This window comes from Stylophora pistillata, chromosome 7, assembly GCF_964205215.1.
Source record: "Stylophora pistillata chromosome 7, jaStyPist1.2, whole genome shotgun sequence".
NCBI classification, from domain to species: domain Eukaryota; kingdom Metazoa; phylum Cnidaria; class Anthozoa; order Scleractinia; family Pocilloporidae; genus Stylophora; species Stylophora pistillata.
In genome coordinates, this window is record NC_142525.1 from 14,084,816 (window position 1) to 14,108,433 (window position 23,618).

At 40.8% G+C, this 23,618-nt stretch overlaps 1 protein-coding gene, 1 long non-coding RNA gene and 1 pseudogene across 3 annotated transcripts; 1 reads left to right on the top strand and 2 right to left on the bottom strand.

Annotated features, from left to right (window-relative positions):
* Window positions 1-4,309: 4,309 nt before the first annotated feature.
* LOC148726741 (uncharacterized) lies at window positions 4,310-9,944 on the bottom strand (annotated as a pseudogene).
* Window positions 9,945-9,974: 30 nt separating this feature from the next.
* On the bottom strand, window positions 9,975-17,080 carry LOC148726742 (uncharacterized). Of its 2 annotated transcripts, none has more exons than XR_015989570.1 (2): window positions 10,139-17,080; window positions 9,975-10,060 (listed from the first exon to the last, which is right to left on the bottom strand). XR_015989570.1 is itself a non-coding variant. In XM_088727601.1 (2 exons), the coding sequence occupies exon 2, from the start codon at window positions 16,623-16,625 to the stop codon at window positions 10,392-10,394; it is 6,234 nt and encodes a 2,077-aa protein (XP_088583727.1). In that variant the 5' UTR covers window positions 16,626-16,812; window positions 16,891-17,080; the 3' UTR covers window positions 9,975-10,391. The 2 variants fall into 2 exon arrangements, 1 of the variants encoding a protein (XP_088583727.1); XM_088727601.1 differs by having other exon boundaries at window positions 9,975-16,812; window positions 16,891-17,080.
* Window positions 17,081-17,087: 7 nt separating this feature from the next.
* LOC148726743 (uncharacterized) lies at window positions 17,088-21,669 on the top strand. The gene is made up of 2 exons (XR_015989764.1): window positions 17,088-18,796; window positions 21,153-21,669. It is a non-coding gene; the product is annotated as an uncharacterized LOC148726743 (long non-coding RNA).
* The last annotated feature ends 1,949 nt before the right edge of the window (window positions 21,670-23,618 follow it).

Genomic DNA, 23,618 nt, shown 5'->3' on the forward strand with positions numbered 1-23,618 from the left:
AAGCTTGGGTCCAGACCCCCAAATTACAATTCCATGTAGAACACTTGGTATAGCTATCCTATAGTAAAAAGTCTCCAAGATACATAGGAAATTTATACGTCTCAACGTTTTAACTTTGGCATTAAATGCAGATCTAGCCAATGCAACATGCTGAGACCAAGAGAGTTTATCATCAATTGTAACCCCAAGGCAATTGGTGGAGGACACATACCGAATGGTGTCCACACCCCACCTCAGCTGTTTCAAAGGACCTATGAAGGGGGTAGTGCTTAAGACCATTGCCTCGGATTTACCTTCATGTAGAATCAGTCTGTTACTAAGACACCAGGAACTAACCTGGTCCAAAACAGCCTGTAACCCTGTTGTTATGTCATCAACAGTATTCCGTATTACATATATTGTGGTGTCGTCAGAATACATATAGACTTCTCCACTGGTAATAGATTCAGGGAGGTCATTAACATAAGATGCAAACAGTCTTGGTCCCAGTAAGGATCCCTGAGGGACCCCAGCTCTAAAGGGGATTCTATCAGATCTAGACCCACTTACACTAGTCCCTTGCACACGGTTGGAGAGATAGTCATTGATCCATTTCCACATATCACTTGCCAAGCCAACAGCCTTAAGTTTTTCAGTAAGAATACTGTGGTCGACACAATGAAAAGCTTTGCGGAAGCTTTTGACAAAGAAAGGTGCGGAGGGAGATCAGAAATAAGAGGGAGGATTGTAAAAAAAAAGTTCTATTGGAAAAAAGGGTGGAAGAGGGAAACACACTTGGGGAATGAGACAGAGACTTCTTGAAACGATTAATATCTAGAGAGGAGAGAAAACGACTAGCTCCTCCCGATGAGCCATTTGCGCGCAATCGCGTTCTTTTCACAAGGTTTCTAAAGAGGTTACTTTTGTTAACAGAAAAACTGGCATCTACTTAAAATTTTTCCTTTTTTTTTTTATTTATTTAGGTGTCAGGAAAATGAATGGAAATAATATATTACTATAAGTTATAATAAGAGAGTTGATCATTTCCTATTCCTTTTGGTGGTCTTCTTAACACTTTGGCGGTCTTACCTTACAGGTAGAATTTCTGACAACGTTTCTTACTGTGGTCGTGAATTTGACGTGGGGACACGGAGATGTGGAGATGTGACTAAATGTGTGAACAACCCTTGCTTTCCATCCTCTGCACTGAGTTTATAATCAGATAACTTATACGAACAGCACTTAGCCCTTTCAGAAGCTGTACCTTAGCTACGCCCTTTCTTCTCCGAATTTTGTTTATTTTCAATTTAATTTAATTTAATTTGTTTTTTGCAAATGAGTATGGCCCGAAAAAATTATTGAATGCTAGTCTCAACAAGAGTTCTAGTGAGTTACTTAATCTAGCCTGTATGCGTTCATTAGAGCACAGGCGTTGTAAGATTTCCTTATCTTTAGTTTACAAGCCCATAAATGGCTTAGCACCATCATATATTTCAGTTTTTTTTGAGCCGTAAGTCATTAAATATAATTGAAGGGGTAGTGGTTCTAATCTTGAGCAAGTTTTACATAATACTAAGTTTTTACATAATTCATTTTCATATAAGGTTTCACGTTACTGGAATAATTTACCAAGCGCTGTTAGATATGCCAAGTTTATAACAGAGTTTCGGAAATGCAGAGATGATTTAGCATTTAAAGATTGTGCATGCCACTCCTGTTCTTCATAGAAACAGAAACAGGAATTATGACGAAGTCCGATTTTTGTTGTCCACAAATTGTGTTGTTACACTTTCTAATTTTTTAACTTCTAAAAGGAGTTATGAGAAATTCTATTCTAACTCCCAGAAGCTATTGTTGTAATAGAATTTCTTTTTAAACTTCTCGCATTATAACAAGTTATCGTCATAGATGGTTAATGAGAAATATCTCTGTAGCTGTTGAATTAACATTTGTAATTGTTGAACAACAAATAAACTTTTAGTTTCCTTAGCCGATTGTAATTTTTTATGTACCTATTTCATACATAACATCTGGGCAGCACTCCTTTACCAAACAGGCACACAAGAAATCTTAAGTTCATAACATGTATTTCAGGTTAGCACGTTATGTTCATGTTAAGTTTTGACAAAAATTTTGTGTTTCAACATGCAAGCAACTTTCCAGCTGTAATGAGAACTGGTACCTAGTTCCTAGTTGATTTTCAAAATTACTACTGTGAACTGAATCAGTAAAGAGAGTAATGTTTACTTGAAAGAAAAACAATTATTTCACTATTGCATGTTAAAACGTTATGTTCATGTTGAGACCTGACAGGCCAAGATTAGAACTTAATAAAGAATATAATTGCTTGGGAAAAAAAAATGCACATCTCAAAATTAACTTCTCTCCCAAAACACTTTTCGGGACCTCGGGCACTCATGTAAAAGCCTACCGAACTTACTCTCTGCAGAACTCTCGTCAAGCATCATAACAAGTGTGAGTACACAGGACACCACCCCACGCTAGACCCATATACGCATTGCGGACCTTATTTCTTCTTTCTTGACTCATGTGGCGGACTTCACTCAAAAGGAGGGACTCGTAATCTAATGAGTCTATTGAATAAATGAGTTCACGTCGTGCACTTATCATAAAACTACAAATCACATTTTTCAGTTTAAAATGACTGCACCTTAAGTACCAATAATAACGAGACGTGGAAAGGAATGACAAGGACACATCGAAACCAGTCGCTAGACATTTTAATTTACCTAATCATTCTAAGCAACATATGGCAATCTGCGGTCTTTCCATACACTTAGGTAGCACGGAAAGCCATAAAACTCTTGAACGAAAAGCTCATCTTTCAAACCGGCAGTCTAAATCCCACAGGGATCAACGAACGCTTTTCATTCCACTAATTTATTCGTGTTTTTGTCGTTGCCATGTTCCCACCAATAACGTAGCTCCATTTTCTGCCTTTTAAAGCACACACAACCCACAATTCCTCTATTCGCTCCGACGAAGAGCTAACGCTCGAAACGTCAGCTTTTGTAATCGTTACGGTGGCCAATTTACCATTTCAACTTTTGTTGATATATCCAAATTATACCAATAATAACACTTTCTAAAAGGAAAATAAGAAATATTTTGGATAAACATGTGTATTCAGTTTATATCTATTCTGAATTTTGGCCATTTCTTTCTTTCTTTCTCATTAACCCGTGATAAACAAAACAGTAGGTCGTGAGTGTGAAAGCGATCTTCGTAGTAATGAACACTAATTCAGCAGTTGTGACTGATAAGGCCTGGAAAAAATTCTGGCCTTTAAGGGATTAAACCCATGACCTCTGCGAAGCCGGTGCAGTGCTCTGCCAACTAAGCTAACAGAAAGTGGGAGCTGGTCATTACGTTGGTTCGTATGTGTTCATAGGTCATTGAAAACAGTGGGTCACTTGGAGCAAAGAGTCAACTTTCGGCGGCAGTATTTGGCTAGATGCGAAATGAGATTTTTCTCACTAAATGCTGTTTTATGGTATCATCAACCATGAAAAAGTGCGCAACTCATGCGTCAAGCAAGGGTTGTGGATGTAATTTTCGCTATTTATGCACTGTTGGATTGAATTTTTGAAAATGTGCGAAATATGTTGGCCGGCTTTGCTAGAAGTTCACCGAAACCAAAAGCTATCCTCTACCCTATTTTTGTTAAGCTAATAAAAGATATTACGGGGAAGAAGATGGGCTTTAATTTAATTTTAATTTATTTAACTTCGCCGACAGGCAGGGACACCGCGACAGCTTGCGCCAATTACCGCGCGCCCAGTAAACCCACCCATCCCACTCCAGGGGAGGACATCCACCACACAGTAATCTCGTGCGTGGGAAATTAACGTCACCTACCCCTAACCCTGCAGGAGACGGGACCTCCATTTATTTGTCTCTATCCGAGAAGACTAGAATATCTAACCATTTCTGTGATGTTATGGAAAGGTAGCATATTCTTCTCAATTATTTTAAGACCTTGAGTATTGGTCCGGCCGGGGCTCGAACCCTCGACCTCCCGCACAACAGTCCAGCGCTCTATCCATTGAGCAAACCGGGAGGGGGCTTTCGAGCTGAGACGAGACTAAAAGTTGCGTAATTACTTACGGTCCTGGCGCGGGCAAAGGAAAAGTAGGTCTCAAACTGAAAAATAGTTTTCAGTGTTAAAACACTGGGAAAAACGTCGAGGCTCTAGCTGGGGAATAAATTTGTGTAAAACACAATCTTTCGATGAGATATCCTGAAATACAAGTCCAAGATCCTGAGGATAGTACTTGGTGTCAATGTATTATGGGTTTGGTGTGGATCTCTAAAAATTAGAAACACTGTCAATCTTACCTAAGACTTGCACCTGAATTGCTCGTTTCCAAGTGTCAGCATTGGAATCAACTAACTCACAACTAAATTCTCCATTAGCCTTATCGTCAGCAGCAGTCACTTGGGAGATAATCAGAGAAACTCTGCCTGGAGTTGAGATTATGTTGAACCGCCCCTTAAAATTTTCATTAACAGCACCAGCTTTTCCATTTGATTGAATGTTGACTATACCAGCACCATTGAGTTTTAAAACAGCTCCAAATAAACCTGATGTCAGATTGTAGTTCCAGTCCAGTGTAACAGAATATCCTTCATAAACCCTAACAATGGTTGGGGGAAGTATTTCATTTGGATTCCGTGTTGTCCTCGCCTGAGAAGGTTCATACCATGTGACACCTCCACATTCTGAAGGAGTAATTCAAATATCTCCGCATCAACACCTTTTAATTGCCGCTCTTGCCGAGATAGGTCCTCTCAACTTCCCGTTTAAAAAGGGTTTTCTTTTATTTTTTGCCCATGAAAGGCTTTAAGATAAATGTTTCAAAAATATTTGGGTTGTTCCCCGATTCTCTTTTTTTGCGTCCCCACGTGCCAAAATTGATTTTTGGCTAAAGTCATAAAAAACTGACGTTTCGAGCGTTAGCCCTTCGTCAGAGCTTCGTGTGGAAAGCGATCGGAAGAGTAAATTTCACAGGTTTAGTCGAACGCGCTAACAAGATGCATTCAACTCGGCCTTAATTTAAATATCAATGGAAAAAATTGACTAGTTTGTGAGAAAGAATTCTCACAATGTAGGCGTAAATCGGGCTAAAAAAGCACGCCCATGGTAATCCGAAAGCACCTCCTCAATAATTCTCGTTGAATCAGGTCATGAACCACGCAGCGTGGAGAAGATCAAAAGTTAAGGAATAAAATCGGGCACTCTGGTCATTTCAGACATACTGCGTAGCTTAAAAGGACACACAAACAAGTTGAGATACGTAACAGTGTTGCTAACTGAATGCAATTGTAACTTGTAGCAAGAGAGAATTCGGCCAGCTATATTATTGTAGCCGTAACGCGCTCGACGAAATCTGTGAAATTTCTTCTTCCGATCGATCGCCGTCCACATGGGTGGTCTAGCCAAAAAATGGCACTTTAAGTGCCATTAAAATGCTTTTAAGAGTCATTTCAGTACAGTGTAACCCTATATCATTCTAAAACAAAGCCACAGTCGCAAAAGTAATCCATTGTTTCTGCCACTGTTTTCGCTACTGTTTTCTCTAATCCGAGAAGTTTATGCATAACAGACTATGGGGAAAGTCATATTGACAAATTTCCTGATCATATTTTAGACTACACTGTAAGATAACTCGGGTCCAGTATGGAGGAAGAGCGTAAACAATCACAGTGGTCGATATGTTACCGTTACGAGACGTTACCTGCAAGTTGAGGCACGAGTGAAATCCATACAAAGATAGATATCAAATGGCAAATCATTTTGGAAATGTCTGCGTTACCCAAAGATGAGTACACTGAACCCGATGAAAACATCATCGCAACAAAGAAACAACGCAAATTAACGGAACACAGTTCTTTCGATGAAGTTCTAAGAACTGTATGCATAATGACCAAATACGGAACTGCGCTGAAGTTCTGCCTATCATCGACACAATTGAACAAATTGGCAATAAGATCTGAAACGGAAAGTACGACCCAGGGGATGGAGAAAGGCGTAACACTCATTGCCCCAGCCCCTCTCCATCGCATTTTTCTTGACCGTTGCTTCTCACCCCCTCCCCCCACCCCGTACAAATTTAGGCCCACGGAACAGCGTACGCACATGAGTTAAGGAAAATTTCAGACATGCGCAGATGACGTCCCTTGTTGTGTTTACTTCTCCCTTAATTCTACGCTTTTAAAACTTTACCGTTGAATATCTTATCAAAACACAAAGTCTCTGGTAGTTTAATACTTAAACCGCGAAGACTGCAACGGAGTTAAGGATTCTACCGTTTTATTTTTTTTTCTTTTCATCGACTTAGTGGCAGAAATGGTATTTTTTCGTACTGTTTTGTCATTCATTGCGCGTGGTGTTTATTATTTGGAATTTCGAAACGGACAAGTTCAAGAATTGGCATCGTAGTTTCAAGGCAAATTGAGGTTTGGAGTCCACTGTTGTTCGTATTCAAGTTATTTTCATATTTTTAACGCGCGCTCGAGATGTAATGGAGGAATGAAATTTATCGACTGAGTAAACAAGCGCACGATGCTCGAGGTAAGATTATAAACTGGGTTATCTTGACCCTATCTTGGGGGTGTTGGTGGTAATAGGTCGATTAGCTTACATTCAATATCGCCCACCCGAGATCGAGAGTGAACTCCGGTTTATTCGTCAACAGGAACCAAGAGCAGTTAATTATCAATCACTTCTCGGGTACTCCTTGGTACTATTGATGATGTTTGACTGATATCGATTGTTAAATCAATGCCTATTTCTTTTGGGCGCTTTGAATGTGGAGGATCGACCAATACACTGATTCTTTTTCGACCACACTGCATATTCATATTTGTGTTGGTCCAGATTTAGAGGCTATGACAAGTTGCCTGTATGTGAAAAAAAATTCCATCGTTGTAGATATTTAATAGGGGAAGAAAAACGTTTAAGGGGAGAGAGGATTCATTACGGGTCAGATTTGTACTACTTATCTTTTACACGGAATAAGGAAAGACAGGATAATGAACTTGGCACATTTTTAACAGTTCCAGTGTTTAAATCTAATTTATTACTGTTATGCATTGTACACTAACTGTATGTAACATAACATTGGCTGCATCACTTAGCTTTTCCCTTCCTGTACAAAATGATTCACTTAATGTACAAGAACACCTATACACAAGTCATGTGCTTATCACATTAAAAGTTACCTACTGCTAATGATATGTTTAATTATACATGTGCAACATTATAATGATATAATCTACACGTAGTTAAATATTACATTTATTATGGTCTTAAACTGCTGTAGTGAAGTGACAGCATTTCAATGTTTGTTTAATATTCTACTAAGCTACAGTTATGCATAACAATTTAAAATCAGATATATTACAGCTTCATTTACCAACTGTTCATTTTGAATGTAATGTTCAATTCATTTAATTCACGATCCAATACAACATGATTAAATACATGCATGTCTCAGCTTTGGCTCCATGCACTTTACTTATACCCTGCAAAACCAGTTACAATATTGCAAAGCTAACATGCTACATCCACTAAAACTGATATTGAGCTCTGTTCACTTAACTAACGTGGCATATACCACATGCTTTTATCAGGTTAGTTCTAACAAGTTGCATTGAAACATTTATTATTTTTTAGATGTGTCTCTGTGTGTAAAAATGCATTCATGTTGAGATACATTTACTTCATGCAGTGTAGGTCAGTGAAATCAGTTCTTATGTAAAAATCTAAAATGTTTAAAAATTACTGAGCCACCCCCATGACTACTTTATTCTTCATGTGTAGGCAATGGTGTAATATGTACAGTCATGTGGGACCTGGAAAGACAAGTAGTTGGAGGTGGGAAGACATTTGGAAGGTTTTGTAAACACAACTGGCATTCTCTTGGTAGATCATAAATTGGTAACTCCTTCCCATAGTTCCACACCTTTAGCGCTGCTAGCTGCATGAGTCTTGGAACTTGTCCAGCAGGTGTACTGGTAACTCCCTCAATTACTGTTGGGCTGAATGACCTTTGTCCCTCCAGTGCAGATGTTCCCTTGGCAGAAGCTTTCCAGTGAAGTTTAAGTTTGCGACCATCAGCTTTTAGTGACTGAATCATATCCGGTAAGTCATTGTTTACTTTCTTTTCTATCCAAGCTTTAGGGTAAACTTCCTTTGCTGTAAGTGGCCCATGTGTGCTGTTTTCTCCAATCTTGTTTAAGTTCTTTCTTGCCTCTTGCAAAAGGTCTGTGGTGAGCATTTGGGCATATTCTTTCATTCTTTCTTCATGAACTTCACGTGCGGCTTCTGCGGTCCTGGTGTTGGTTTTTCCACTGTGCAGAATGTTCTCAACAAATGTGATTGAAGCCTGTTTTGATAACTCTGACATGTTATCATTAAGATATAGTTGTGAAAGGTTGAACTGTCTTTCTGCAAGAACATTGTTAACTGGAAGACTGAAAATGTGCTTGGCATAGAACTCAAACAGGTTTGGAGTGGCTTCTTTACTTATGAGTGAGTTCTGTTGTGATAAGGCCAATTCTTTGATCTCACATAACAATTGGGGTTCCAACTCTGTCATTAGAGACCAATGTGAGAATGTTCTGTCCATGAACGTGAAAGGGAATGTTCACTGACTTTTCTTTTTGATTTTCAGATCTGACTGGAACTCTAAGAAGCTTTAAAACCGAATGCCAGAAATGACTTTGGTATCTCTGATCAGCTCCCATTCCAAACAACTTAGGAAAAGTTAACCACTCTGCTCCATGATCTTTGATTACTTTAAGTGCTTCTTGTAACATTGGCCTCTGCACTTGTTTGTGAAAATGGTCAATAGCTGCTGGGTCTTTCAATGACATCTTTACCTGTTGCGATGTTACAGGAAAATGTTCTGATGGAGACTTCGACATTTCACTTAAAGTTTCATGGTGCTTCAAAACAGTTGCTGGCCATAACTGTGCAAGGTAACCACTGAAAAAAGCAAGTTCTGCATCACTAGCTTGGGATGTGTTCAGAGATGGAATGATAAACTTGTCAAGGAATTCAAACAAGAACTTGATTTCAACTTGAATCATAGGAATTGAGCTCATCTTAATGACATCTTGCCAAATAGTGTGGTGGCTGTCTGATTTTGGCAATCTTTGAAGGAGATGCTCAGCAAGCTGTAGACAAGCTTTTCCATACTTAAGATACCACTGGAGAGTCTCATGATAATATGTCCACCTTGTGTCACTGAATGTCTCAGGAAGGGGTGGCTCTTTACTAAGAATACCTAGAGAAACATACATAACTTTGTATTGGCTTGGACGCTCATGATGGAGCCAAGATATTTTATATAGCAATTGTAAAACATGGGGTTACTCATGTCACCCTTTGCTCCAAACCCAGCCTGGCACATTCTTCTCAGCATGATGTTTAGTACATGTGGGTAGCATCCTACAAAGAACATTTCTTTTCCAAAAATTTTGGTGTTGTTTGCTAAGAGACCATTTACTTTTCCCTTTTGGGTAGAGGCATTGTCCCCAACCAACCCCGAAACATTGGTGATGTCATATTCATTTTTCACAACATGATAATCCACATCAGACTGGTGTTTTCCAGACCCACTTGCTGTAAGGCTGTTTGCTAGGACATAAGCTCGGGGCTTGCTCTCTCTAGGGCACCAGGTGTGAACACTCACTATGTGCCTCTCTTCTCCTCCTTTGTGGGAGTCATCGCTCCAGAGATGAAAATCATACTTGGAGTTTGAGAAGCACTTGCGTAAAATTAGTTTGTCTGCTTCACCTAAGAGAACATTCCAGTCAGAAAGTGTACTTGGGGAGACAACAAAGTTTGTGGGGGGGCTACAATCAAACAAAATATTGAAAATCAGATGTAATACTACAGGTGTCTTTTGATAAGATAACAAAGATGCATGTTGCATGTGTTGGGGATAGCACAAAACTTCGACGCGTTATCCGTAATATTCCTTTAATTTTCGACCATCACAATTGATAGTATGAACATGTCACGAGAAATCGGTTACCTAACGGTGAAAAACTGGGAAAGAAAACAAACAAAAGGACGAATAAACAAATGAATACCTAAAAACAAGTGTTAAATCGAAATCCTACTCACATTTTGTGCGAACCAAACAAAAAAAGGAAGAGTTTGCAGCCGCAAGAGCTCGTCGATAAGAACACGTGTTAGTAGCTACAGTCCAAAAAACATGTGACTAAACTGTACTTCGTGTATATGTACCAAAACGTAACGCAACAAGAAAAAACAAGAACAAAGGAAAAACGTCACGGACTAAGTTCAACTAAACATTCCGCCCGCCTTGGGACGATTCGGTTGGACGATCGCCCAAAACTCCTGGTTCAGCTCAAGTTTAGGTCTTCTCAAAATCATTTTCCAGTAGGCACAGCTTCTGAATCGGGCGTATGAACACGGAGTCTTTCGATTTGACTTTCGCTGTGCGTACCATTCCATCAGTCCCAGGGTAGGTCTCCAAGACCCGTCCAAGACTCCAATGCCCTCTTGGTGCGTTTTCATCAATCAGTAAGACCAGAGCATTTGGTTTTAAATTGGGCAGGGCTTTGCGCCATTTTCCTCGAATTTGCAGGGTTGGCAGGTATTCCCGTAGCCATCGCTTCCAAAACAGGTCTGCTAGGAATTGGACTTGCTTCCATTTCCTCCGGTAGTTATCAGCCTTTTCGAACACGCCTGGAGGTAGGCAGATGGACTTTCTTTGCATCAGAAAATGCGCAGGAGTGAGCGGCTGCAAGTCGTTTGGGTCATCTGAGTTGGCAGTGAGTGCTCGGCCATTCAGCACTCGTTCGACTTCCGTGAAGAGAGTTTCAAGAACTGGTTCTGTCACTACTTGAGTCCCGACTATTGCCTTTAGAACGGTCTTGGTACTGCGCACCATCCGCTCCCAGATCCCCGACATGCTAGAAGCGGTAGGGGGCTGAAAGACCCATTTGCAACCTCTCTGCAGCAATTCCCGATCAATCTGTTGTTGGTTCCATGACTTAAGCGCTTCTCTGAGTTCCCTTTCAGCTCCGACGAAATTTGAGCCTCGGTCGCATCTTAGTTCAAGCACTTCACCGCGACGATTTATGAATCTTCGTAGACACAGTAGGAAGTCGTCCGTACTCATCGACTGAACCAATTCAAGGTGGACCGCACGAGTATTTAAGCAGGTAAACAGACAGCACCAGCGTTTAGCTGTTCCTCTTCCGTGCTTTACATATAGGGGTCCAAATAGGTCCATGCCTGAGTACGAAAATGGAGGTTGATAGGCCATCATACGACTTTTCGGGAGAGGAGCCATTTGCTGAGTCATCGGCTTCGCTTTTAACCTCTTGCACAGGATACATCGTGCGAGGATGGATCGAGCCAAAACTCTAACCTGAGGGATCCAATACTTCTCGCGTACCTTTGCTATCAGGTGCTCGCGGCCAAGGTGGCCGATCGATTCGTGGATATGGCGGACAATCATGGCGGTTACTGGGTGATTTCGTGGCAGAATCACCTGGTTCCTAGCAGCGTCAGCGACTGGCGGTGATGTCACGCGCCCTTTGACTCTCAGAATACCGCGGTCATCAAGCACTGGGTTCAGGCTGACAATGTTACTGGATGACTTAACTTCACCTCTGGCCTTCAGGTCTTTAACTTCTTGGGAATAGGCTGAACGTTGGACAAGTCTTACGATGACTACGGCAGCAGCATTGTAGTCCTCTAAGGCAAGGTGGCCCTTCTGAACAGTCTCCCGATTGCAAAGGAAGTGAATGAAGCGAATAAGCCAAGCCACTTGACGTCTGAGTCGATTCCAATCGGAGCAGCCACTTAGAATCCGATGGATGATACACTGGGATATAACAGCTGAAGAGTTCTCAGAAAGCGGTTCTGGTTGTTTGGTACGGAGATCGGTGCTTATGTCGGTAAGGTTAGCGTGGGTGACCTTTTTCAGCTCCAATACTTCATCTGGAACCTCCTTAAGCTCTGCATTGGGCCAGACAGATTCTGGCTGCCAGAGGAATTCCGGCCCTCGTAACCAACGGTGATTTGAGCTCAGCTGTGAGGGGTTCAGCCCACGTGAGACATCATCAGCTGGATTTAAGGTACCCGGTACATGATTCCAGTCATCGGGTTTTGAGTTTCCTCTGATTTCTTCTACGCGATTGGCGACATAGGTTTGGAATCGGCGCTTCTCATTTCTTAAGTAGTGGAGCACTATTTCACTGTCGGTCCAGTACTTGGTTTCTCGAATGCACAAATCTAACTCTTCTCTCAGCATCTTATTTAGGCGTGTAGCCAGGACAGCTGCTTGTAGTTCAAGTCTTGGGATGCTCGTGAACTTAATGGGAGCATTTCTTGCCTTGCCCATCACGAATGAACAGTGGACGGGGCCGTCAGGATCCTGAATTCTCAAGTATGCAGCTGCTCCATACCCAACTTCCGAAGCATCGGAGAAGATGTGTAGCTGTAGTTTACACCTCAGCGCATCAAATCTGGGGGGAAAGTAACAACGCGGGATGCGCAATTCTGACAAGGACTGCAGCTGTGTCGTCCAAGATCTCCATCTACTTACGAAGTGTTCATTAAGTGGTTGATCCCAATCTAGCTTAGCCTTCCATACATCTTGTATCAGCGCTCTTGCCGTGAGGGCTACAGGTGCAGCAAAGCCAAGGGGGTCATACAGAGAACAGACGGTGGATAGGATCCCACGCTTTGTATCGGGGCGAGTTACAGTTTTAATTTCAAAGCCTAGCTGATCTGTCTCAACAAACCAACGTACTCCAAGGGCTCTTTCCACTGGTAATTCATCCAGGTCAAGATTCAGTTCTGGTTTGGCTCTTCTTTCAGCAGGTATTTTGGACAAAGTGTCTTTGCTATTTGACATGAACTTTGTCAGGCGAAATCCACCACTTCCTAACATTTCTGCCAAGCTGGATGCTGCTCTGGCTGCCAAGTTCTCGTCTTTGAATGACGGTAAGGCATCATCGACATAAAAATTCTTCTCAACAATGGCAGTGACTCCCTTCTCAAACCTTTCAGCATTGTCACCAGCTGTTCTCCTCAAGACAGAGTTTGCAACGCAAGGAGAGGAAGTAGCACCGAATATGTGCACTTCCATGACATAGACGTCTGGGGGCTGTCCGTAATCATCAGTCCACCATAAGAAACGTAGAGCATCTTGGTCTTGTTTTCGCACCCTTACTTGGTGGAACATAGCTTCCACATCAGCGGCCAGCCCAACCTTTCCTTGCCGAAAGCGCAGCAGCACTCCAATGAGGCTGTTGGTCATGTCTGGGCCTTGGATGAGCTTCTTGTTTAGGGATGTGCCCTGAAACTCGGCTGCGGCATCGAAAACGATGCGAAGCTTTCCAGGTTTGTTGAGATTGATTACTGGGTGGTGAGGCAGGTACCAGGTGTATGAAGTCTCCATAGCTGCTTGTTCACGAGATAGTTTTCGGGCGTAGCCTTTTGAGATATACTCATTCATGACCTCGCGGTACTTGGCAGCAAGCTCCCGATTTTCAGGTTTTGTTAGGCGTCGCCGAAGGAGTTCCAGTCTCCTTTTGGCTAGGGTGTAGTTGTTTGGCAGCCATGGCTCATCTTCCCTCCACAAAAGGCCAACTTCGTAATGCCCATTTACAAATGTGGTGGTGTCCTCTAGAATCTTCAAAGCTCGCTTATCTTCAATAGACAGTGGTTTGTCGCCTGTCCTCGTTGCTCCGTAGTCTTCGATCTTCCAGAAACGTTCAATTGGGTCTTCATGCTGAGTGCCGACTGACAGAAAGTTAACAGACGCTTGCTTTCTCCGGCTACTGTTTAGGGGCCCTGCGATACTCCAACCGAGTGGAGATCGATAACCATGGAGGCCATTTTCGTCTGGTGGGAACCTGACTTCATTTTGCAAGTGTGCTGCGGGTACATTGTTGCCCACAATTATTGATACTCGTTTCATGTCAACCTCTGGAAAGGTCAGATCTTGCAAGTGGGGATAGTCCTTAAAATCCACTTTCTCTGGCAAAATTTGTTCCGACTGATTGAGATCTGGGAGGACATAGGCTTCATTGACATCTATATCACGGCCACACCCTTCCACAGGACTTAGGGTGAATGACACACATTTACTTTCTATCAGTTCCTCTTTGTTCCTTATCGTCTTGATACTAATTTGTTCTAAAGGTCCTTCCAGATTAAGCTGATCAGCAAGTTCACTATCAATGAGAGTGTCAGTACAGCCGTTGTCCAAAAACGCATAGGTAGAAAGGGAAGCACCATTCTCTGTGGTGACAGTTACTGGCAACACGTTTAGCAAGACTTGAGCCCTTTCGGTGCTTATGCCATTTGAACTTACTGAGGACTGATGTTTGTTGCCCGCTGGAGGTTCTATTTCTCGTCTTGAACCCTGTGGTTGTAGGGGAGGTGTAGCAGCAGGAGGCACTTGTTGGTTGGCATTATTATTCGCAACATCTCCTTTCTGATCTCTTGTCCTGAAGCGACGGCCACTGTCATTCTCCTTATGCAGTAATGTTAGATGATGACCAGTGCACTTGGTACAAGCTGGGGGCTCTGGGCAGGCGGAACCGCTGTGATTAGGTTTGGGAGAGCCGCAATTAAAGCAAAATTCATACGATGCTGCGTACTGACGCCTCACAGCCACGCGATCGCACTGCGAAATGATCGGGCAGTGCTGCAAACGATGAGATCCAGACTTACAGATGGAGCAGGTGGCTAAGGGTTTTTTTCTGAATTGATTCTCGACTTGTGTGGATGAGATCGTGGTATTCTTTGCAGGCAGGAGTAGTGCCCCTTTGCTCCTCGGGGCATTCCTGTTTTCCTCTTTGTTTTCTCGTCTTTGCCGCTGGGATCCAAATACCGGGTCGTTTCGGATTGAGGCCTGCCTTTTGACGAAGTCTGCGATGTCCTGCAATCGGGCAGTTCTACCTCTGCTGACTATCTCATAGTTTTGCGTCTGCCATTTTGTGATCAGGTCATTTGGGAGTCTGTTTACAATCCTTCTCAGATTAGTAGCTGCACTAGCTTCTCGCTCAACATCACCCCTCAGGATTTTTGATGCGGTGTTCAACTCCTCAGCAAAGTTTTGCAGACTCACACTGTCACCATAGGTGAGCCTAGGGCCAGAAACGAGGTCCTCAATGCAGGCCTGAGACACCTGGATGGGTTGACCAAAACGCTCCTCTAAAGTCTTCATGAGATCATCATAGGAGCAGCCTCGGTTTCTTTGGATTACTTTGAGCGCTTCACCTTTCAAGAATTTCGGTAAGTACTCAACTCTTTGGGCGTCATTCAGCAGCTCACTTTCAAGATGTGTGCGGGTCTGCTCCCTAAAGAAGGGAAATTCAGCTGGATTACCACCAAATTGAGTCGGGACAATACCATTTAGGAGTTGCACCTTCCACATAGCTGCTACATGATCTTTAGGGGTATTCTCCTCTTCTTTAGTGACTGGAACAGCCTTAGGCTTGCACTCAAAGGAGTTTAGGTCTTCATGGCAAGAGAGACGGGAGTTGGTAACTGGTAGCCGGTCTTCCTTATTTTCGCGCATGGGGGCCTTGTCGAAGGGGGTGGAGTAATCTACTGGTGCAACATCTGGCATTGTCTTACATGGCCTCTTAGAGATGTCCAGTCTACTTGGCTCCGACTCTTCAAGAGCAGGTTTACGGCTGTGTTGGAATGGAAGCTTATCAGTCCCACAATTTTGAGGAACCTCATTATTTGCGCCCAGTAGACCAGTTCCTTCATCGTAATCCCTTTCGATTTTCCAATCTAGCTCGGCTAATGTTGCCTCATCCTCTAAACGCCTCAGTTCAGTTTTTGCATTTTGTCTGGCTAACTCGGCCTCCTCTTCAGCTCTTCGCTTTGCGAGCTCCAGCTTCTTCTTGGCTAACAGAGCTGTACGTAACTTTTCCTTTCTAGATGATGAAGAGGCCTTTGAAGACACAGAACTCCGGTGTGTTTTTCCACTCCTTATAGAGATTTCATCTTCGTGCCTTTGTGTTTCTCGATCTGACTGCATTTTCTTTTCACATTCTTCGATCAGCATTGTCATTGTTTCTTTGAGAAACTCGAATCTTGCTCCTACTTCGTGAAGACGTTTCCTTTCATTAATTCCTGGAACGTACTTTGCATGAATAGCTTCGAAGGAATTCCAGGCAAGGGTTAAACTCTCTACCATTTTCTGGGCGGATGAGGGGTCCCAATTTGTGTAAAGACAAGTACGCAGTTGTTGCGTTTCGGCAGCGACGTATCTAGCAACTTTGTTCCACGAGTTCGCCAGTCGGTGTTGTTCACTTATACCCTTTTGCCGCAAAACTTCACTGAAATCGATTTGTGTATTTGGCAGGGGATCCTGGCGTAGCGAGTATCCAAATGCTTCTAGTGCTGATGGTGGATTAAGATCAGCAGACGGCGGTGAAAAGGCTGTGACTCCAATGTCCAGGGGAAAATCTTGGTTGGCTTTAACCGACAGGCTCATTCCAGGGTCCATTTGATTTATCTCCAAACCTGAATCAACTTGGTCTATTCCTCGATCCACAATCCTGTGATCCACTCCACCTATACCATCAATTGCACTCGAAGCGATCATTCCTCAATAAATTCGGGTAGAGGGACTGTCTTCAACGAATTACTCTTGGTAGGACAGAAAATTTTTTCACTATGTTGGGGATAGCACAAAACTTCGACGCGTTATCCGTAATATTCCTTTAATTTTCGACCATCACAATTGATAGTATGAACATGTCACGAGAAATCGGTTACCTAACGGTGAAAAACTGGGAAAGAAAACAAACAAAAGGACGAATAAACAAATGAATACCTAAAAACAAGTGTTAAATCGAAATCCTACTCACATTTTGTGCGAACCAAACAAAAAAAGGAAGAGTTTGCAGCCGCAAGAGCTCGTCGATAAGAACACGTGTTAGTAGCTACAGTCCAAAAAACATGTGACTAAACTGTACTTCGTGTATATGTACCAAAACGTAACGCAACAAGAAAAAACAAGAACAAAGGAAAAACGTCACGGACTAAGTTCAACTAAACAGCATGTATCTGACACAAGCCATAAACATCAAAGTTCTTTGGTTGTATCCATTGTTACCATGTGCAAATGTCTCCCCAAGAGGATATCCCTTTTTGACAAACTCATTGTTCCCCTGCAATTTCTTTTTCAGTTTTGAGGAAGCAGATCTTTTCCCTCTTAACTTGTTGCTGACTTGTTTTTCTTTTTTTTCAGTAGACGTAAGTTTTTTTTGACACTTTTTGAGTTGAATTTGGAGCCTCAACACGTCCTTTTCCAATTGGATGTTCCTTCCTTTTACAAATACTGAAATTATGAAAAGGTGACAATTGAAATTAGTCAAGTGTAACTCACGGATTTCACATGATAGAGTATGGAAACAAAGAATACAAAGTAAAAATATCCGATTAGAAATCCTATCAATGAGGCATGTTTAGTTACTCTCGATACTGTATGACACATAAAGATTCGCGTCGTTATGATTTGCTGACCGAAAAATTATCTTGCCTGTAAATTTTATTACTAACCATGCGGCCATATCGACCACTCTATCTTAACATTCGAGAGGGTTTTTTTTCCGCTTCTGTTTGGTGGGAGTGTTATCGGTTTATGATTCAAACCATTTAAAAGTGGTGTCAACTACGATCGCGCAAGTTGCAACCGGCGAAAATTCAGAATGGGAATGAAAATCAGTCACCGTAATTGGTTGCTCAGACAATCTGCAGTAGTATTCGTAGACATTTGCGAGTGTTTTCGTTTCCATTTCCTCCTTAAAACACTTACCTAGACTGCGTCTTAGGGTTTTGACTGTTCCTTTTAGATTGGCGTTTTCGGACCTCAAACCCTTACACTCTCTCTCGAGTCGATCGGGTTTTTCTTCATGCACTTAAAAAGCTGCACACTTGCACTGCAATGCTGTTTTTTTTTATTTCTTCGGAATAATTCACATATTTTCTCGGCTTCTTTTTGACTGGTGGCTGATTTTTGCAAGAAAACTGGCTGCCGTGAGCTCTTTTACGTGCCATCAGGTCTCATCGTCGGCGAGTCGGCCGGCGATTAATTAACAAAAATCTGTAACTTAGATGTAAACAACTCACGGCACGAGCCCGCGTTCCTTTTCTCACACAGTGCTACAAAGTAATGTAATCTGCGCATGTCTGATATTTTCATGGGGTTACGGTTTCCATGGGTGGGGTACCTTTCCGTGAGGCCTAAAATTTCTATCTCTCCCCAGCCTTCCGCAGCTGAAAAAATCAAATATGGCAGCTGTGGTTTTCAACATATTAATACTGAGCGCTCACCCGCCAAAATTACGACTACTCTTAACGCTAAAAACCAAGAGCTGGACCCTCAAACACAGCTGTGACAAAAGAGACACAAAGTGCAGTAGTTCACATCACACATCCTGTCCATTTTCTGTTGGGAATCTCTGATTGATGGACCTCTGATGTTTGGAAATTATGAAGCTGTTGTTGCGTGATCTGCTGAGGTGTTCTTTCCAATGTCCAGCAGTCTTTTCTGGCAGTTGGTAGGAATCTTTACTCATGCCGTGAACAATTTGCTAAGAGTGAAGCCGTCAAGATAACTGAGCGCTTATGATTCACCGATTTATATCTGAATTGAAATAATTGTTTATCTTAGTGGGTTGCTCTGCAGTTTAGTTTTTAATAACCTACTTTGAAATGTGGTTGCGCAGTTCAAGAAATGGAGAAGCCGTCAATTTAAAGATCTAAAGTGAGGTACAGGTTTCAAAATGTCAACTTTAGTTAACCTTACCACAATTCACCAAATAAATGTTGATGTATCGACATGTTCCTTTAATTTCATTAATATCAATTTTTTCAATACCATAAAGTTTTAGATTTTTAGAGGATAGTATAATTTCTTATACCAAGTACATGTAAAGTAATATTAACTAAAACAACTACCTATGGTCTTAACTCCTTTTCTTACTTTTCAGCCAAGCAGTGGACTGCACTGCTGGAATTTTTTCTTACTACTTTCTCTGTAGACTTTAAAACTAAAATACTGGATGTTGCCCTTGTGTAGATTCTTTTTTTGCCTGACATACTTAAACCTAAGATTAAGAATTGTAAATAATATTTCTTTTCTTTACTTTTATGTGTTTATTATTATTATTCTCATTATTGTCATTATGTTTATTTTTATATAATTATATTATCATATAAATATTTGAATAAGTAAAGATTTGTTTAAACATTTTACAATAAAAATCTGCGATGAAATATTGGGAAACATATTACACGGGGTTTCAAGGTTTCCAGAATGTCATTATCAAGTGAGAATAAAATAACAAAAGTGAGATATATGTTGTAGTTCAATTTTATCCTTGGTGCAAATTTTATTTTCCTATGTTTCAAACTCATTATCATGCATTAATATGACCAAGAACAAAGGAAAATAAAATTTGCACCAAGGATAAAATTGAACTACAACCATATATATAGATGAGAAAATGAATAAATTGAGAGTCATTGAGAAACAAAGAGCTTAGCCTTAACGGAGTCGCACTGGTTGTTTAAATTAGGTCTTATTGTTCTTATGTACAACATTTCGTTGACCAGGGAATGCCATTTCATGCTGCATTTTTTAAGCACCCTAAATTGGCTCTCACTGAGTAAGTTAACGTTCCCATGAGCATCTTTCAGATGATGACCAATGGCAGAATATCAATGATCAGCAATGCATTGAAATAGATGGTGTGTCGTACATCCGACATAATTTGAATCGCGCAAATCACATTTATCACAATAAACAACGCTGTGTTGATTTACAATAGGTGGCTTGATTTCTTTAAGCTTAAGATCATGCTCAAATTTCTTGCTGATGAATACTGGTCATACATCATTCCCAATTTTAGAACTGAGATCCCGCATCTGCTTTTTAACTGAGTTCGCTGAGGTTTGATCTTTAAACGGGATGCTGGCTCCAAGACCAGATTTAAACACCCAGAGCGACTCCATTAAGGCAAAGCTCTTTGTTGGACTCTCAATGACTCTAAATTTATTCATTTTCTCATCTATCTATATATTAGTTTTGTTATTTCATTCTCACTTGATAATGACATTCTGGAAATGTTGAAATGTCATGTAATGTTTTCCAATATTTTATCCCAGATTTTTATTGTAAAATATAAATATTTATATATTACTTTTTTATGCAGTTTCAGCTCAAAGATATTGGCTCATTATGTATTAGATAAAGTTTATGTATACATGTATGTATGTAGGGGAGGCAGCAGGACTGAGTGGTCAGCACGTCGGGCTTGCAATCTGCTGCTCTTGGGTTCAAGTCCCGTTCTGACCACTACCCGGATTTGTTTCATGGTAGCTCTGAGTTCAAATCCTCGGCCACACTGGTAAATAGCCCACTGGTTTGCCTGCGGCCAGTTGGGATTCTTAACAATTTATTTTCCATTTGAATTATTTGTTTCTGTTGTTTATTGTGGGCCTCCTGGAAAGTAGCTTGTAGCTAAGTGTGGTGCCACATTAAAATAAAGAATTACTATAATTACCCATTTAATTACCCTAAAATCTTGTCATTGTGAGCATGTTTTGATTGTTTTGACATTGTTACTTCTAATTACTGACCAGATGTAAATTTGGGGTACCCTGATTGATCTATCATGCCCATAGGTGCCCATCAATCAGATTGTAAATTTATAATCATTCTTGTCATTCTTGTCCTGTAAATTAGGTGTATTTTTGAATGATTAGGATTAAAGAGGACTGTGCTTGTGCCTTTGCAGTTTAATTTAAATTAATTAAATTAGATTAAATTAATTACAATTAATTAAGATTAAATTAATTAAATTAATTCTTTTATTTTCTGTGCCAAGACAAACTACATAATGACTTTTAAAAATGCCAGTTTGTATTTTGTTTAAGATCTGAACTCTAAGTTTATCACATTGTATACAATATTGTTCAAATTTCTCCTTTAAACCTGTTTCTTGTAGCCGGTAAATGCTTTCTAATGTGTAAAACTTGATGCACATTCAAAACCTCATGCCCTTGAAGTTTTTTAATTCATGAGCACGAACTCAGTATGCATGTGTTAACTACTTTACTGTAGAAGCATTCATCACATGGACTCTTCCCTCATCTCAAGGTGGCCCACTCAGCAATACAGACACCTCAGTTCAAAGAACAGTCCAAGAGCTAGATTGTGGATCCCCTGATCAGTTACATTTGGCATGGGACTTCACCTTATCTGATGAATCACTTATTTGTGTGTCTTGGAAAACCCATGCCCATGACACAATTGGGACTAAAGCTTTATCTGGAGCTGTTATATTATTTCCAGCATGTCAGGGACAATTTGATATCAGTCCTAGTGATCCTGCTACCTTGATAATCTACATGTTAACAGTTGCTGATGGAAAGAAATTGACAAGCACAGTAACCACTGATGTAAGGGATTGGGGTGATGTAATAAGTGTAGTCATATAAGGTGTGTCTTAATTTGTTTGCCTTATATTTTAAATTTCAAGCCTAATAAATTGTATTTTAGGTTAGAGTATACATTTGCCAACTACTGCAAAATCTGTCATTTGGAGAATTAATAAATTTATATATCTTATGTGTACAAATATTGAGCCATTCAAATGCAGTCACATTTATTACCCGGCTCCATTTCAGAATGTAAAGCTGTGCATATGATCGGGGCATGATCATTGGTCTCTGCATAGTCACAGTGGCTGTCGAGTACTGTAATCACAATGTGACAACAAGTTAATTAAAACCCCTTTTAGGGTGGTAATCATACCTTAAATATGACATCTTAGAGATTGCATGATACAAAATAATTTATATCAGAAATTATGGTTTGAAATAGGACTGTAAAATACGTGTCAAAAATAGACTGTTACCATATACATTGACGTCCCCCTCCCTCGGGCACCCTCCGGGGCATTTGAACTTTTGGAATTACATTGTCTCCCTCAAATTCCTCCCCCCTCCTCCTGATCCAACATTATGTTCAAATGCCCTGCCCAATATTGAGCAGTTCTTTGTGTGATCAACAAATGTTGTAGAACTTAACAAAGTCGTGCCTAAGTTTTTGGTGCTGCTGCTGGGTTTTCCTCCTGTAAGCATCATTCTACAGTGCGAAAATTGTCATTGTAAGCCACTTGCTCTTGAAAGCTCTTTCCCTATAAACTCCTTCATGAAAACATGTGTATTACACTGAAAGGACTTAACACTTTCGGTTCAAATTATGACCCACGTATCCCACCTCTGGCATGGACGACGGTCAAATGTCCTTGGGTTGCCAAGGGGGCAGGTGGGGGGATGTTGAAGCTTCGAAGTGCTTTTTTTGTATGGCATACCAAAGAACAATGATTTGCCAAATGGCAAGAACTGCAGAAATAAATTGAAAGTTTGAAAGGGAACAATTGTAATAACGACAACACCTACGTGATGTGAAAAGAGACCTCCTAGAGTCAGTATCCTCATTGAACATCTGTAAGTCGATGTTAACCCGGGTGTTGAATATCCTCCGTGCTCGGTGGGTTTATTCACTGCAGTCGTAGTATATTTCACACACACGAATATCTCAATCTAGAAACCATGATTGTTTGATTCGCAGGTGTTTTCTATGTACAGTATGTCAAATGAAAATTACCTTCGCCTGTAAGGGGAAAGAGATAATCGGAGTTGTGGATTCATCTGTGACCTTCATATGAGCCTTCAGAGGAAGTGTAAGAAATATTGTGAGGAAATATTTCAGTCAGCCAAGTGAAAGTTATGCAGGAAATAGGCAGCAATTTCACAATTGAAACGAGCGAAGCGAAAGAGAAAGAGGTTTCTTGATCTTGAATACATCTATTAGCCAAGGAAAGGTAACTAAAATGAGAGACCTTGTAAATGCATCCGTTTAACACGTATTTGAGCAATTCATTTAAGAAAGGTGACTTTCTGCTTTCTTTGAGTGCGCTGTTTCTGTCATTTAGCATCTGTTGCCGTTTAAATGTCCTCTCTTGATGTGTCAAAATTGCAAATAACATAGTATTATCTTCTAGCATCTCACTGCGGAAGAGATAGAGGTTATGCAACTTTCATTCATCCTATTATTATCAATTCCAAGGAAAAAACAGGTTGAATACTAAATGACCCTTTGCTTTCTAACAATTAATAGAAGATCAACTGATTAGCTTTCTCTTTGACCGGTTAAAAACTCCCTTGTGTGACTGGCTCAGTTAAAACCTTTAACATAATTATCACTACTATTATTTATTATTTATTTTTATTTGCTCATTTATTTATTTATTTCATTGTTGCGTGTGTGTGTGTGCGTATGTGTGAGAGCCTATACAGTGTCTGTTTAGGTAGCCCGCCTAGAATAGCTTTACTAACTGCGGGCTACAAAAGCCTTTATTTCTTTAACTTTTAATAAAGATCTCGTTATATGTGATATTGACCAAGCCTAAGGTCAAGATGGCTGGATATTGTCCGTATTTGTGTGTGTTTTTATGGACCGAGAAAAAGTCCACCGCGCAAGGTTAGTCAGTAACGGATTTATTATATAACAAAAATATTT

Excerpts from the sequence above, each read along its gene's own strand:
- LOC148726742 (XM_088727601.1), bottom strand. The coding sequence starts at position 16,625 with ATGATCGCTTCGAGTGCAATTGATGGTATAGGTGGAGTGGATCACAGG.